The sequence below is a fragment of the Quercus lobata genome, chromosome 4 (genome assembly GCF_001633185.2).
Source record: "Quercus lobata isolate SW786 chromosome 4, ValleyOak3.0 Primary Assembly, whole genome shotgun sequence".
NCBI lineage: Eukaryota > Viridiplantae > Streptophyta > Magnoliopsida > Fagales > Fagaceae > Quercus > Quercus lobata.
Genome location: NC_044907.1, coordinates 74,497,085 through 74,512,878, shown reverse-complemented (window position 1 = coordinate 74,512,878; position 15,794 = coordinate 74,497,085). Strand labels below are relative to the sequence as shown.

The following is a 15,794-nucleotide window of genomic DNA, read 5'->3' as shown; positions in this document are numbered from 1 at the left end:
AGAGAAGCCACTGCTGGTGGTGGCAGTGGCATGCAGCGACAAGAGAATCATTGGCCATAGAGGTTTGAACGGGTTGCTAAATTGTTGAGTTTCTTTAGATCTAGAATTGAGTTGTTGAGTTTTTTTTGTGTTCATGTTCTTCTTTTGGGTTCATTCCATGTCTAATTTTCTGGGTTCATGTTTTTCTATTAGGTTCAAGGAATCTTACATGGTACTTGAGTTTTATTAATTTGAGTAACACATTGCAAGGAACTCAAGTTTCATAAACTTGAGTTCCGTGTGGCATCTTTTAATTAAAATAATCCACGTTAGCGGCATTTTTTTATGGAACTCGAGTTTTTGAAACTCAAGTCCCATGTCAAGCTCGAATTTCACAAACTCAAGTTTCAAAAAGTGATAAATTGCTGAATATTTCTCAAACAGTGATAAAACAATAATAATTTTGGCAAACGTGGGTATTTGGCCATTTTGGCCCTGTTTAGGAGGAAACTTGGAGCTCACACGCAGACATTAAAATAGGGGTAATAGTAAATTGGGAGCTCACACGTATAAGCATAAAATTCTTCTAGCACACACAAAATTAAATAGCCTTAGCTAGCATTTTCAAAGTCCAAACCCCTAGCATAAGACTTTCCATTCACATAAGTATCATATGAGCCAGGTTTTCTAACTTACATGCATTGGCATAGCAAATGGGAAACTCATGGGCATGTTTCACTCCCAAAGGGGTAACCTTCACAAAAAAACCCTCAAAACGTTTACCAAACTCTTCTTCAACCAAAAGGACTAAGAAAAAGGATGAGGAGCTTGAGTTTGACGATGCTCTCATTCACCAACAGGCTCTTTCTGCCGCTTTCCTCTTCCACCAGCATCAGCTGAACGGTTCTCTACCCGTTAACCTTAACAGGTCCACTTCTGTGGTGTACCCATCTACAGCTGCTCCTAAAAAGCTTCCAAAGAGTTCAAGTTCTAGGCAGAGGTCACGTACTGATCATTCTCTCATTCAGCCTCTTCAGCTTGTTAACAAGGTATGACTTTGTTTCTTTTTGGTTTTTAGTGATTCTTGAGTTCATTTGCTGGAGAATATGTGTTTATAATGCCTGTTTTGAGCTATTCAAAGTTGATTCATGACTGGAACAATGAGAATTCTATGGTTTTTGGATGATTAATTGTGTCATAGTTTTGTACTTCTTTTACTAAAAAACGTATGTATTCCCAAGTAAAAACTGATTTCGTATAGTCTAGATTTTCATCAATATAGTTTTATTTCTTCTTGTTCTTCTTCCTCCTCCTTTTTGTGAATTGAACTATTATCAATTTATTATTATTATTATTATTATTATTTTATTTTTTACAATTAAATGTAAAGCTAGTGGATAACCACCACCTAGCAATTATGAACTGGTAAATGTAAGTATTTAACTATTTTTTCTAATATGCTAATACTTATATAGAGTTTCTTACCGTAGAGTATATAAGTTTCTCTTTAAAACATATAATTGTTTTGAATTTAATTTTCCTTGGAGAAGATAACATTGTTTATGATTATTTGATTAATACAACAACATGCTTGAAATGATTTGAGAAACCTAAAGTGCTACATGGACTAAAAGAGTTGAATCTGAATTTTAACATTTTTAACTTTTTATGACATGAGATAGAGTGTAAATAGTTATTTAACCATTATTCTAGTATGATAAGACTTATATCTCATGCTCTGGATGAAATATCGGGCTGACATGTGGTATTTATAAAATATATGTTGTGCCCATTTTGCATCTAGGTACATAGAACATTGGACACAAGCCAAACCCATTCCGACAAAGGATAGGAATTTGAGTTTTTTTTTTTTGGGTTGTATTTTTCCACACTCAATAGTCTTTGAATGAGTTGGTCAATCTGTACAATAGCACACGGACCGGTTCAAAGACCGACCTCTTGATCTTTGTAAAATATATTGGAAAGATTGTGTTTTAGCCATAAATAAAGATATCTTATTCTAAAGGATTAATATATACTATAATATTAGATTACATCACGTTTTTATGAGGGTTTAAGCAAAGAGTTCTCATTTGTCATAGGACAAAACATTGCGTCACGGGCTTGTTAGATTTCAACTCGAACCATAAAATTCGGTGGGTTTGGTCAAACATCAAACGTTCACAAAAGTTTTTCATAAATGATGGCTGGAAACATCCATGGATTCCATTGTTGTGGCCTAACTTGTATGTTGAAGAGTCGCAACTAGTTAGTGACCTCGGCAATTCGAAGACCCAAGAGGGGAAATGTCATGTCCAATATCTTTGTTATGCTTTAGCCTTAAGTTACGTGACCTTCTTGCCACATTGAAGGAAGCTACTTTCTTCTGACTCTGGCCATATGAGACAAGTCTACCTATATTACGGATGAGATCTGATGCAATTCACCCCCTCCTTCTCACAAATTTGTTTTTACTAATTTTACTTTTTTACCTTCACTTCTTTACTTTTTTATATTTTTTATTAAGCTGTAATTTTTTCCTGGCAACATTTTTTTGTTGCATACCTATTACTTTTTACCATCAAAGAATTACCTTTTCAGCAATTTGAATGCTTTTGACATCAAAAATGAATCCGTAATGAGACTAAAAGACAGTACTTAGAAAGTATGCAATTGGAATGTAGGCTTCAAGTAAGGACTGAATATGGAGTAGGGTTAATGGGACAAGTTAGGCAGTTTGGTGTGGATGCATTTTGCTTGAGTTTGTGGAAATTTGATATTATCTATTTCTTATAATTGCCTATCATACAGGCGTTAATTATAACTATCATTGGTTTCTTAACTCAAAATGCTGTTCAAGTACTAGCATACAATCACTTTGATTTTGTATTTTTTTTTACAGCACTGTTCATTAGGAGATGGAAAGAATGATGGTTTATATATATGTCATCCAATAAAAGTATATTCTTCCAATTATATATTTCACCCAACATCATTTGGTTAATTTCCATTCCTTAGGATCAAAATATTGATGGCCTGGAAACCATACGTTTTGTTCTTGTTCACGGAGGTGGCTTTGGTGCTTGGTGTTGGTATAAAACAATCACACTATTGGAAGAAAGTGGATATAGAGTTGATGCAGTTGACTTAGCAGGTTCTGGAATTCATACATTTGATACAAACAGCATTACGAGCCTTGCACAGTACGTAAAGCCACTTACTGATATCCTAGAGAAACTTGGAGATGGAGAAAAGGTTTTCTGCTCTCTCTCTCTCTTTGAATCTATGTTAGAATAATAATGTGAAATTACAGTGCACTATTATTTTTTGACATTCATATATGCTTATATGGTATTTAAACAAATTTTTAAAAAATGGCCAATGCCTTTGATTAGTTGCTCTTGGTTAGTTGGTTTGTTATTTTCAATTGCAATTTACGAGGATAAGACCCTCTTATTGTTGTTATCTTATACAGAGATAACTAATACAGAAAGGGATGATTAAGCAATAATCATTTTTGGTATTCTCACTTTCTTGCACTTTAATTTAGTATAAATATATTTTATTCAATTTTCTATCTATAATTTCATATATATATATATATATATATATATTCAGGTGGACAAAATATTCCGGTAAAATTCACCTGCCTCTATGAAAATAAGAAACTTTAAAGCTTTATAGGGAAATAATTGAAACTAAATTCAGCATTGACATATGTTGATCCATAATATGCTTTGTGGGAGAAATGATTGAAACTAAATTCCGCATTGGCATTTGTTGATCCACAATATGCCATTTTTATCCATGTCAGTAGCAGTAATGTTGGTAAATTTTTCCATTTAGATATACTAGAGCTAAAATTTTTCTTTTAAATGCAGGTGATTTTGGTGGGACATGATTTTGGTGGTGCTTGTATTTCATATGCAATGGAGTTGTTTCCATCTAAAATCTCAAAAGCAATTTTTATAGCTGCAGCAATGTTGAGTAGTGGGCAGAGTTTCCTTGATATGTTTTCCCAACAGGTTGTTCTTCACTCTATAATTTCTTGGACTCAAAAAGTGGGAAAGAAAAGAGAGAATAATATTGAACTCTTGCGCCTTTGGTTACATTCATAATTCATAACTGTAACAAGGGAAACCTCGTTTTATTTTCCAAGTGACTTCAAGGTTTTACCTTTTTCCTATGTAGTGAGATATATGCCTCTCTGTATAATGATCATCTTCATTTGAAATGGATCCATTTCATAGTTCAGATTAAACATTAAAAATTTAATTGTGTATCTAGTGTCACACCACTTAAAATTTTAAATTATATAGCACTCTACACACTATTAGATCCAAGAAATAAAATCTTATAGGTGGAATGTACTTCCTCCATTTCCAGTGAAATGGAGAGGATATACTTAACTTTAATTCTTTTAGATCTGTATATACTTAGACTCCTCATTTTGATGAATTACACTCTTGAACGTATTGTTTGTTATGATTAGTTTCAATCCTTAACATCTTGTTATATCAGATTTGCTGCATAGGATTTAATTTTGTCTGAAGGAAGCTCTGAAGTCCAATGTTGCAAATACTATTTTCTAGCATGAGATTTATGTAATTGGCTTGTTTCTTAAACTGATTATCTATGCTATTACAGACAGGTTCAAACGATCTGATGCAGCAAGCTCAGAAATTTTTGTACACAAATGGGAAAGATCAGCCCCCAACTGCTATAGGTCTCGACAAAGAATTGGTGAAAGACTTCTTGTTCAATCAAAGTCCTGCTAAGGTATCTTTATAACATTGTCATAACAGCTTGAATTAAACATTTTTGGACCAGGTCTAATTTAAGAGTGTGATATCAATACAACGCTGAAGATTAAGTTTTTATTTTCCTTGATGTCCAGGACGTTGCATTGTCATTAGTTTCAATGAGGCCAATACCTTTTGGGCCGGTTATAGAGAAACTCTCACTTTCTGATGCGCATTATGGCTCTATCCGGAGATTCTACATTGGAACTCCTGAAGACTGTGCCATACCAGTTGCTCTACAGGAGAACATAATAAATACAAATCCCCCAGAACAGGTTTTTTGGCTCAAAGGTTCTGATCATGCACCTTTCTTCTCAAGGCCTCAGTCCCTAAACAAAATTCTAGTAGAGATATCACAAATTCCACCAAAGCAGGCCTAAATCCTATTGCACCAAAGCCTGGTGTGGTAAATTTCTGGCACTGTGTGATCTGCATATAGTAAGAAGCATGATGCGTATCTGGTTAAAGTTAAGTGACCACGATATGCCACTGTTCCCTTTGTGTAGCTGTAAAATATAGATATGGCTATACATTAGGCATCTTCCAATCTTTATAGTACATGTATTGTATGAGCTTGTTAGTACCAAGAGCATGTATGAATTTAAGTCATTCAAATCTGTATAACAAAATATGTACAAAAGGAAAATGAAGAAAAGTTGTTGACAATATCTATTTGAAATTTTCATCCTATGTACAAATAATACTAAATAAGTAAATATTAAATGAAGTAAAAATAGATAAATTTAAAACTCTTGAAAGATGAACATTGCAGTAGTACTCACTCTGTACCATGATAGGGCATACTCTTTTACTTCGAAGTAGAACAAATAGCTCTAATTAAAATGGGCTGCACTCCATTTGATAGCTTTAACTTAACCTTGATCCATATCCTACCAATTTGATGGTGAGGCAAATGCTACGAGTTGCTTGGGGCTGCTGGGGTCTTTTGGTGCATATATGGTCACATCTCAACCACTGAAAGGTTGCCCTTATTGGAGGAGATTTAGGTGAAGGGGATTTCTGAAGTTGACTTGTGTGTGTTTTTAGAGAATTGGCTTGGGATTAGCCAAGTGATTTGAGATGTAGCCTGTAGGCAATCTTGTTAAGCTTGGTTTGCAATTTCTCACATACTAAATAGCAATTATTAGCAATCAATTTATATGTGCTTTGTGTACTGCAGGATTTGAGGCTATCCAATTTGTAATGAGGTATGCCAAAAGCTGTTTTAATCAAAGTAATCTCACTACGAATAGTAGTCATTGATTTATATGAACGTGAAATAGTTTGTTTGCTTCTTGATCTTCGAAGATATAAGTGACCGACCAAGTTATATGCAGTATTCAATGACCGATTGACAATTGTCCCTACATTTTGCCCAGTCGACATCACAACAATATACATGTAATTTTGATTGAGGCTGGAAGCTGACATGAAATTCCTTAGCCTATATCTGCTTGATGCATCATAATACCCAATGTGTGGCATCCTAATGTGGTTTGACCATCAACTGACTTTGTACGTGCACTGCCACATACGCTAAGACTAGCCTAGTAATCTAATGGTTAAGTAAATCAACTATCTAATTGATCGCTTGTCAAAAAAATTCTCTGCAACTGTTTCACCGTCATGTTCATTTTCATTAGGTGACAAATGTTGTTCCATTGAAAACTTTTGAGGGCATATCGGCACTGAGATGGGGACATCCCTTAGCAATGGGAGTAAGCAACCTCAGAATCTTAGAAATATTTTGATGTGCAAGTTCTTTTAAAATTGAAGCAATATTCCAAGAATTTATTGTGTTCCTCAATTTGATCTAAATATTTTCTTGAAATATTTCTCAATTTTGTTAATCAATTTGCAGCCAGTAAGTTTACTGTCATCAATGGCATAAGTTTCAGGGTGCATGGTAACAATGACATTCCATTTTATTCTTGTTCTATATTATTTTAGTGCATTTTGAATACCCCATTACAAGTGTAAATTACACAATATTGAGATCTCCTTCCCCCTAAGCCTAAACAGTATTAGATGGCAGTGAATAAACTGAGAATTAATGAGCCATTGGAATTGGAAATTGGATCAACCAGTTTACTTTTTTCCATCTTGTATAAATAACCCTAATTCTTTCATAGAGTAGAAGTAAAATTTAACTTGCCCATCCAAACCAATGAACAAAAAGACACACTACTAAGCTTAATCCAAAGAAAAGGGTACAAGTAACCTTGGTCCAGTACATTAGGTTCGATCAGAATTCAACCACTTAGTTGCATTGACCACATAAATAGGGTTAAATAGGAGAGTTAAATTAAAACCAGCTCAATTGGAGAACCTAATGTGCCCATACCTAAGTTTTACAAAAAGATAAATAACCTTACCAAGCTTAAACACCCGAATTATGATGGAAAATTAGTCACAACCAACGCTATGTTTGCTCATTCAAAACAGTAGATTAAATATATATATATATATATATATATATATATCAAAGAGAATTTTAAAGTGAAGATGAAAAAGAAAAAGAAATGTAAGCAGGAATAATGTAACAGCAAGCTTATGAAAGAAAGAAGCAAACTGTGTCGCAGCCTGTTTTAAAACCTCTTAATTTCTGCCCTCTAAACGAAACGCCCAGCCACAATTATTAAATCTAGGCGTCAGATACAAGGGCAAAATTCACATTACAATACAAATCTTGAAAACTAATTTTATCAAAGTAAATGCAATCTCAGCCGAAAGATGGTGATTATTTGTGTACTAATCACTGTAAAATCAGTAATTATCGGAAAATTTTTCATCCTTGATTGCACAATAAAAAAAAAAAAAAAATCCAATAAAAAATAGAAATTGAAAGAGCAAAAAGAGATCAGATGGTAGTGCATGTTGTAGAATCATCAAGTTGTGATATATACAGACTTGTATGGATAACAATCATCACGCCTCCTTTGCATACTTTCTTTACCAAAAAACAAAAAAAAACAAAAAAATCAGATTTTTTTTGATGGGTTTGTTGAGGAATCAGAAAAAGAGTATGTCAATCACCATGAAGCATCAAATACAGAGATGCTTGTAAGACTGGGGCGACAACTAATATCATCATCTTCCCATTGTTTATATTCCTACAAAAAAAAAAACACACACACACACAGACCACAAATAGGAAAAGGCGAAAAGCATAGAACACAAGCCACACGGTCACAACTCACACTGACACAATGGAGAGTAACAGAGAAGAACATCATATTTAAAGGCAAATATTAGGGTTTCAGGTTTGAACTTTCAAGTAAAAGAGGCTAACGTGGGGATATGAACCTGTTGGCCCATAAAGTTTGGTGGGCCGATGTAGAAGTTCAATGCTCTCACTAAAAATTTCCCGGCTTGGCCCATACTCTAGTGTTTTTTTTTTTTTTTTTTCCAAATGATGATTTGAGTGTGAAACATATTAGTCTTACAGTTCATATTTATCTAGACTGTTTCCTATATCCCTGAAAAAAAACCCACCAGCTCTATAGGCCTGTTTAGTACCTAAAGAGAACAAAGACACCTTTTAAAAGAATGAACGACAATTATATGACTTAAGAGAAGAAGGAAAGTTCAACTTTCTTAGCGACAGGGAAACTAAAGTTATACTAGGATTATTTAGTATTATTCATCTAAAAAAAAAGGTTATTTATTATTATTTAATTATTTATTTATTTATTTTTTTTATATAAGATAGAATTCTATCTAAGTGTATATGTGTGTGAAACTCCCTCCTGGAGACTTGAACCCCGGCCCTTACCCTCCCTCCACACTCTAAGTGTATATGTGTGTGAAACTCCCTCATGGAGACTTGAACCCTCACTTATACTTGTAGAGTGACCATCGCACCAAGGGTGTGCGGTGGTCATTATTGTTTATTTATTACTTATATAATATATGAGAAAAGCATATTTAAAGGCGAAATTAGGGTTTCAGGTTTCAACTTTCAGAGGCTAACGTGGGGATATGATCTTGTTGGCCCATAAAGTTTGGTGGGCCAATGTAAAAGTTCAAAGCTCCCACTAAATATCTGGGTGAGCTAATTTCATCAAATTTTGTTTCTAGTCAGACCAGCTTGGCCTATGCTCATGTTTTTTTTTTTAAAAAAAAAATGATTATTTGCGTGTGAAATATATTAGTCTTATAGTTCACATTTATCTAAACTGTTTCCCCGAATCCCTGGAGAAAAAAAAAAAATCCACAAGCTCTATAGGCATGCTTATACCTAGAGAGAACAAAGACACCTTCTAAAAAAATGGACGACAATTCTATAGCTTAAAAGAATAAGGAAATTCTAACTTTCTTAACGACAGAGAACTAAGGGTATGTTTGATAACTTTTTTTTCCCATTATTTTCTTTTCCAAAAACAATTTCCTATTTTGAAACTAAAAAACTTATTTGACAATCCAAAATGGATAGAAAACAAAAATTGTTCTCAAAACTCAATTTGTGAAGGAAATTGAAAACATATAAAAGGCTTCTTTCAATTTCTATTTTTCAAAAATTAATGAAAACACACATCTGATTTAATCAATCTGTCACATTTAATGAGTTAGCACTAGAATTCAAATCCTAATAATAACATATTTTCAGTATTTTCCTTTTTTTTCTTCAAAAAACTTTTTTTTTTTTAATTTCAAATAACCAAACATATTTTTGATTTCAAAAATAGAATAAAATTGTTTTTTTCTCTTATACTCCCAAAAACAAGTTTTTGAAAATAGAAAACAAAAAATGTTATCAAACATAACCTAAGTTATACTAAGGTTATTTATTATTATTCTTCTAAGAAAAAGGTTATTTATTATTATTTAATTTGTATATTAATTATTATTGTTTATTTATTACTTATATAATATACGAGAAAAGCATATTTAAAGGTGATATTAGAGTTTCCTAAAAGAGGTTGTGGGGAATGATTATGAACTTGTTGGCCCATAAATATTGGTGGGCTGGCTCTTGAAGTTTAAGGTTCTCACTAAAAAAATGGGCAAGCTAGTTTAAACAAAGCTTGGTAACAGTCAACCATAGTTGGCCCATACTCTAGGTCTTTTTTCTTTTTCTTTTTTTTTTAAAATAATTTTTATAATTTATGTTGCATTTGTTTTTTTTGTTTTTTTTATATATATATATTTTATATATGTATATTGCATTTGTTATTTAATTCATTTTTCCTTTTTCTTATATACCGAAAAGTAATTTACCAAGAGTGTTATAGTTCAATTAACATTTTTAGTATTTTAAACGAAGATGCTCAGTGTTCATTCTGGTGCTTCTCGCAGCTAGACAAGCTTCTCTCTTTGCCAAGGAAATTGGCCTCCACCATATGATCCTTGAAGACGATTTTGAGTTTGTGATAAGCTCTTTGAAATTTGGAAACAATTTCTGTTCAATATTTGACCATTTGATTAATGATGTTTCATTCTATATAAACTCTTTTTAGAGTATTTTTTTTCTCTCACTCTTATAGGCAAGGTAATGCAGTTCTAATAGCCGAGTTAATTCTTTTAATCCATTTCAAAAAATAAAACAAAAATCATTTAATCCATCGTCACAAAAATCATATAAGAAAACCACTGTTGGTGATGTTGTCTTCAGCGGCTTCAGCCCGATAAACATGAAAACCACTATTGGTGATGTTATTGACCACAACTATGGGAAAATGATTTGAACCCATATTCTCTTCTGTGGAAGAGATCGAACAACATCATTAAACAACTGTATTCTTGACCTTCGGCTTGGTAAAATAAGTTGCTACCTAATATATAATTGCCAATTTGTTAGGTGGCCATTACCCATATCTTTCAACAATGATGGGATGATATTAATATAAATGAGAGATAGCCATTAAAATTTATGAAGTAACATTTATTTTTTTCAATTAAAACACAGATAAACATTTTTCTTTTATTAACATATTTACCACAAATATGGGAAAAGGATTAGAACTCATATTCTCTTCTATGAAAGAGATTGAACAACATCATTGAAGATTGAACAACTGTATTTTTGACCTTTGGCTTGGTAAAATAAGCTACTACCTAATATATAATTTCTCAATTTGTTAGGTGGCCATTACCCATAACCTTCAACAATGATGGGGTGATATTAACATAAATGAGAGATAGTCATTAATAAAATCCATGAAGTAACAGCTAATAACAAATCTTATCCACTAATAAATCAAAGCCACATCTGTATGAATATAATACTTTAAAAAATTAAAGAAATAAACATTTCATTATCAAAAGGATTTAATGTTTAGACTTCCTCTTCCACACATTGTAGATGAGGTCGAGGCACTGGCTACAACAAGAGCTTTGGTTTTTGCCCAAGAGATTGGTGTTTCTTCAGTGATTTTAGAATGTAATTCCCTTGTAGTCATTAATTTTTTTTGGAGAGGAAGTAGCGTCTTTTGCTTCAATGAGTCATTCGATAGCGGATTCTAAGATTCCTTCATAAACCTTTTCTAATTTTAGTTATGCCCATGTTAAGGGACAAGGTAATTCTATAACTCATAACCAATCTAGACATAGTCGATATATTAGTGATTTATTGATCTACCTCACCTTAATGCTATAATCTTAGCCGATTTGACTGCTTTTTCTTAATAATATTTAGTTATTTACAACCTTCTTCTTAAAAAAAAAAAAAAAAAAGATTTAGAATCTATACTATTAATAAGAGGATTCCCTTATTTTGTCTTTAATTTTTAACGTACCAAAATATTTTCATACAAATTTTGAAATAACATGCCCTTTAGTTTAATTTTTTTTTTTTTCCCTACAAAATAGCAAAAAAGGTTAAAACAGTTATACTATCTTACGAAGAAAAAAAAACCCACCCATTTGTATTCAAATGTTTGATTCCAATTGGTATTTGTTATCTATTTGAATTCAAATACTTCAATTATCTTTATAAAAAAAATACAAAATTACTTCTTCAAAAAAAAAAAAAAAAAACCTACCTCATATAAAAAGTAAAAACTACTCATTTTTATCCCAAAATTTCTATGGTTTTTCTTTGAATTCTTTAAAACATTCCAAAATTTTTGTTATCCAAATTCTATAAAATTATCACAAATCCCCATCCATCCACACTAACATATATCATCTTTCTTTTGTTCAAATCTAATTTTTTTTTACTTATCACAATTCTTATCTCAATCAATAAATTCAAATGTCCTATTGGGTTTCAACTTCTTACAATTCTCTATCTTATTTTTATTTAAACATTATTTCAGGTTATCTTACCTCCTTCTTTAAAAAAATAAAAATAAAATAAAAAAACACAATTATTTCTATATCACTTTTAAGTATTATAACACTAAACCAAAAAAAAAAAAAAAAACATTATTATACATGCAAAACGCATGCGATAAGTCTAGTAAATATATAAGTTTTTGCAAATAATTGTAGAGATAAAATTTAGCACGTTTAAAGTGACAATATGATGTTAATATCTATAGTATGAGAGCAAACCACCTTTCCTCACCAAAATCTAGAAAAGTACCCTGTAATAATAATAGTAATAATATATATATATATATATATTTATATATATATGGACACGGCTTGTGTCCAGTGGAAATTTTCACTAGACACGTTGGATGGTGGACATGTGTCCATAATCCAACGTGTCCAGTGAAAACTTCCACTGGACACAAGCCACATCAGGGGCGGCGTTAAGTGTTGTTCAGAAATGAACCCCCTGACTTGAAAATAAAAATATTATATATATATATATATATATATTGTGAGGCCCAAATGATTTATGGGCCAGGCCCATCTACCCGGGGAGAATCCAAAGGCCCAAGTCGAGGAGGGCTGTGGCCCAAACTCGACAAAATAGCCTTTGGATACCGCCGAGGACAGCTCAGTCCTCGGCAGACCCAAAGTCCCGCCAAAAAGAAAAAAGGGTAAAAACGGTATAGGACTGAAACTTGGAAGAAAGATCTAAAATATCCAGGGAAAGCTGCCCTTACTGCCATTCAATGCTCTGAACCTGACAGAGCCGCATTCTTTGACTTTTACAACCACCCCCAACGACTTTGAATATGGGCTGATGGGACAAGTATCAGTCTTGGAAAGGTTGATCCTATACGTGGACGAAGGACAATGAACGCAGGCAAATATAAAAAGGAAAAATAAGTAACCTAAAGAGAGAGGTTGGAAAAAATGACCAAAAACCAGAGTCTCCCAGCCCACCTCCAGAAGAAAGACTCCAGGGGTGAAGGAAAACTTAAACTTGTACGAACACCACGAAAAACCCACCGCCTGTCGATCAAGGCCTAGCCTTCCAAACCCACGCTCTACAAATGATATTGTTAGGGCCTTTTCACGTGCGAACCCGACACTGTTACAGTCCGCCACGAATCGTGTCCTTACAATTGGCGCCGTCTGTGGGAAAGGCTTGTGTGTTGGCATAGGCGGTAGGTCGAAATAGTTCCTTTTTTATTTTCTAGCAATTGGTTATAGAGTCTCAGCGTAAAGTTCTGCTAGGGGCTACGTTTCTTGACTAGGGGCTTGGCCGAGGAGCTAACTTCCTTAAAACTAAGGTCCCCCGTAAAGAGCAAACTAGGCACTTGGTAGCGTTAATCGTATGGATAAACTCTAGGGGCTTGGCTGAAGAGCTAACTCCCCTAAAGCCAAGATCCCACACAAAGAGAAAACTAGGTTTTGGACAGAACCAGGGCATTGCATGGTCCACGGACTCAAGCCTATGGGGAAACCAACTACTTGGATGAGGAAAACTAGGTTTTGGACAGAACCAGGGCATTGCATGGTCCACGGACTCAAGCCTATGGGGAAACCAACTACTTGGATGAGGAAAACTAGGTTTTGGATAGAACCAGGGCATTGCATGGTCCTCGGACTCAAGCCTATGGGGAAACCAACTACTTGGATGAGGAAAACTAGGTTTTGGACAGAACTAGGGCATTGTATGGTCCACGGACTCAAGCCTATGGGGAAACCAACTACTTGGATGAGGAAAACTAGGTTTTGGACAGAACTAAGGCATTGCATGGTCCACGGACTCAAGCCTATGGGGAAACCAACTACCTGGATGAGGAAAACTAGGTTTTGGACAGAATCAAGGCATTGCATGGTCCACGGACTCAAGCCTATGGGGAAACCAACTACCTGGATGTGAAAAACTAGGTTTTGGACAGAACCAAGGCATTGCATGGTCCTCGGACTCAAGCCTATGGGGAAACCAACTACCTGGATGAGGAAAATTAAGTTTTGGACAGAACCAGGGCATTGCATGGTCTTCGGACTCAAGCCTATGGGGAAACCAACTACTTGGATGAGGAACCAACTATTTTAAAAAAAAACTATGGCATATAAACCTCAAAATCCATGGGAAGAAAACTCTTCGTTAACAGATGGGTTAATCCCTCGATTGCACGGATTCCCCGGTCTACCCTCGAATCCCCAGTACCAAAGGAGTTGATGCGGTACGGTGTAATATATTACCCAAAAGCACAATCAAAGTCCCTCGCTACTCGGCTACCCTCTCGGACGAATTATTTAGAGTTTATCGTTCTCGGACATCGCTTTAGCATGCATCGCGCAGCACTCAGCGGTTATCCCGGTTAGTTCCAAGAGTTTAATTTATTGAGGATTAACCTTGTTATGCTTGATAATATGTGTAAGTTTAAACTAGTAGGAATCTGTGTTAAGGCATTTTTCTGCCTGGAATATCATTAAGGGCAAGCTTATATTTAATATTCATGCATAAAGTAGTTGTTACGGAGAAGAAAGATATGTATAAGAGAAATAGACACATGTTTTATTAAGACAAAGGAACAGTACAGTGTACAACGAAAAACTGAAACAAGCTTACATTAAAGCTAACTACGCAAGTAAAGAAAAATACAAGAGAATGAAGAAAAGCCGAAGAAAAAAAGGCGCAGATGAGAGATTGGCTACTGCTCCAAGATGTCGTCTAAGGAAACTATTCCTCGACGCTTCTACATGCCCATAACTCAGGCAGCCAAAGAACCCAACTTGGGGCCTGCACCGGTGAAGAAAAGGTGCAGGGAACCTGACCTCAGGCTAACACCATCTACAGAAAAGGTGCAGGGAGCCGGAAGTTGGGGAGCCCCCGCAAAAATTTGCCTGCCACAAGGCAGACGGCGCTAATGGCGGAAATTCCTTCTTCTGACATACCAAAAATCTGGTATGACCAGAACCTGCTTCGGATTTTGACTAAAAGAAGGAGGAATACCATCTTCCTCCTGTCAAGACGGAGGACTGGCTTGAATCTGTGCCATCCTTGTCCATACCATATCACCTTGAGGATTCGGTGCCTCTGAAGCGTGCGGAGACCTTTCATCCCCATCCACGCCTCAAACATCTTGCTTTGAGGCCGTGGCACTAGAAAGAGAGATCGCGGATATGGAAGAAATATGGTTCTGAAGGGAACATGAGAGTTCATGTGCAAGTGAAGTGATCCCCTATCCCATTTATACCCAGAAGTAAACCGGTGGCATTTAATTCACGCAGCGTCCCAAGGAACGCTACAGACAAAACGTCTCTGGCTCGATTTCCAACGTCGTCTGCAACCCTGAGGCTAAAGGAGTCTCGAGAAGGCGCACCTCGAACACTGGGACGCCAAAAAGTACCGCGTGATCAAAGACTACGGAAATACCTCTTAATTTGCGGGCCCAGTAAATTCGCGGCTCAAGCCCGTTCAGCATAGGAGCCCAGGGACAGAACCAAGGCCTTGCATGGTCCTCGGACTCAAGCCTATGGGGAAACCAAGTACATAAAAAATTACAAGTTTTGGACAGAACCAAGGCCTTGCATGGTCCTCGGACCCAAGCCTATGGGAAAACCAAGTACAAAAAATTATAATTATTACAAGTTTTGGACAGAACCAAGGCCTTGTATGGTCCTCGGACCCAAGCCAATGGGGAAACCAAATACTTTGATAAGAAAAGGTTTGAATTTCGTAAGACGGGTTACTTGATAAAAATGTCAGGTCACTTC

General features: G+C 35.0%; 1 protein-coding gene and 3 non-coding genes across 5 annotated transcripts; 1 reads left to right on the top strand and 3 right to left on the bottom strand.

The window, feature by feature from the left end:
- Positions 1–636: 636 nt before the first annotated feature.
- Positions 637–5,742, top strand: LOC115987295 (putative methylesterase 11, chloroplastic). Of its 2 annotated transcripts, XM_031110820.1 has the most exons (6): positions 637–1,028; positions 2,998–3,234; positions 3,861–4,004; positions 4,627–4,758; positions 4,877–5,182; positions 5,306–5,742. In XM_031110820.1, the coding sequence occupies exons 1-5, from the start codon at positions 693–695 to the stop codon at positions 5,159–5,161; spliced, it is 1,134 nt and encodes a 377-aa protein (XP_030966680.1). In that variant the 5' UTR covers positions 637–692; the 3' UTR covers positions 5,162–5,182; positions 5,306–5,742. The 2 variants fall into 2 exon arrangements, with proteins under 2 accessions (XP_030966680.1, XP_030966679.1); XM_031110819.1 differs by having other exon boundaries at positions 4,877–5,742.
- A 1,754-nt stretch (positions 5,743–7,496) lies between these two features.
- LOC115988255 lies at positions 7,497–7,584 on the bottom strand. The gene has a single exon (XR_004091425.1). It is a non-coding gene; the product is annotated as a small nucleolar RNA Z196/R39/R59 family (small nucleolar RNA).
- Positions 7,585–7,635: 51 nt separating this feature from the next.
- Positions 7,636–7,720, bottom strand: LOC115988254. Its single transcript, XR_004091424.1, has one exon. It is a non-coding gene; the product is annotated as a small nucleolar RNA Z195/SNORD33/SNORD32 family (small nucleolar RNA).
- Positions 7,721–7,790: 70 nt separating this feature from the next.
- On the bottom strand, positions 7,791–7,879 carry LOC115988211. Its single transcript, XR_004091386.1, has one exon. It is a non-coding gene; the product is annotated as a small nucleolar RNA U31b (small nucleolar RNA).
- Between the last annotated feature and the right edge of the window lie 7,915 nt (positions 7,880–15,794).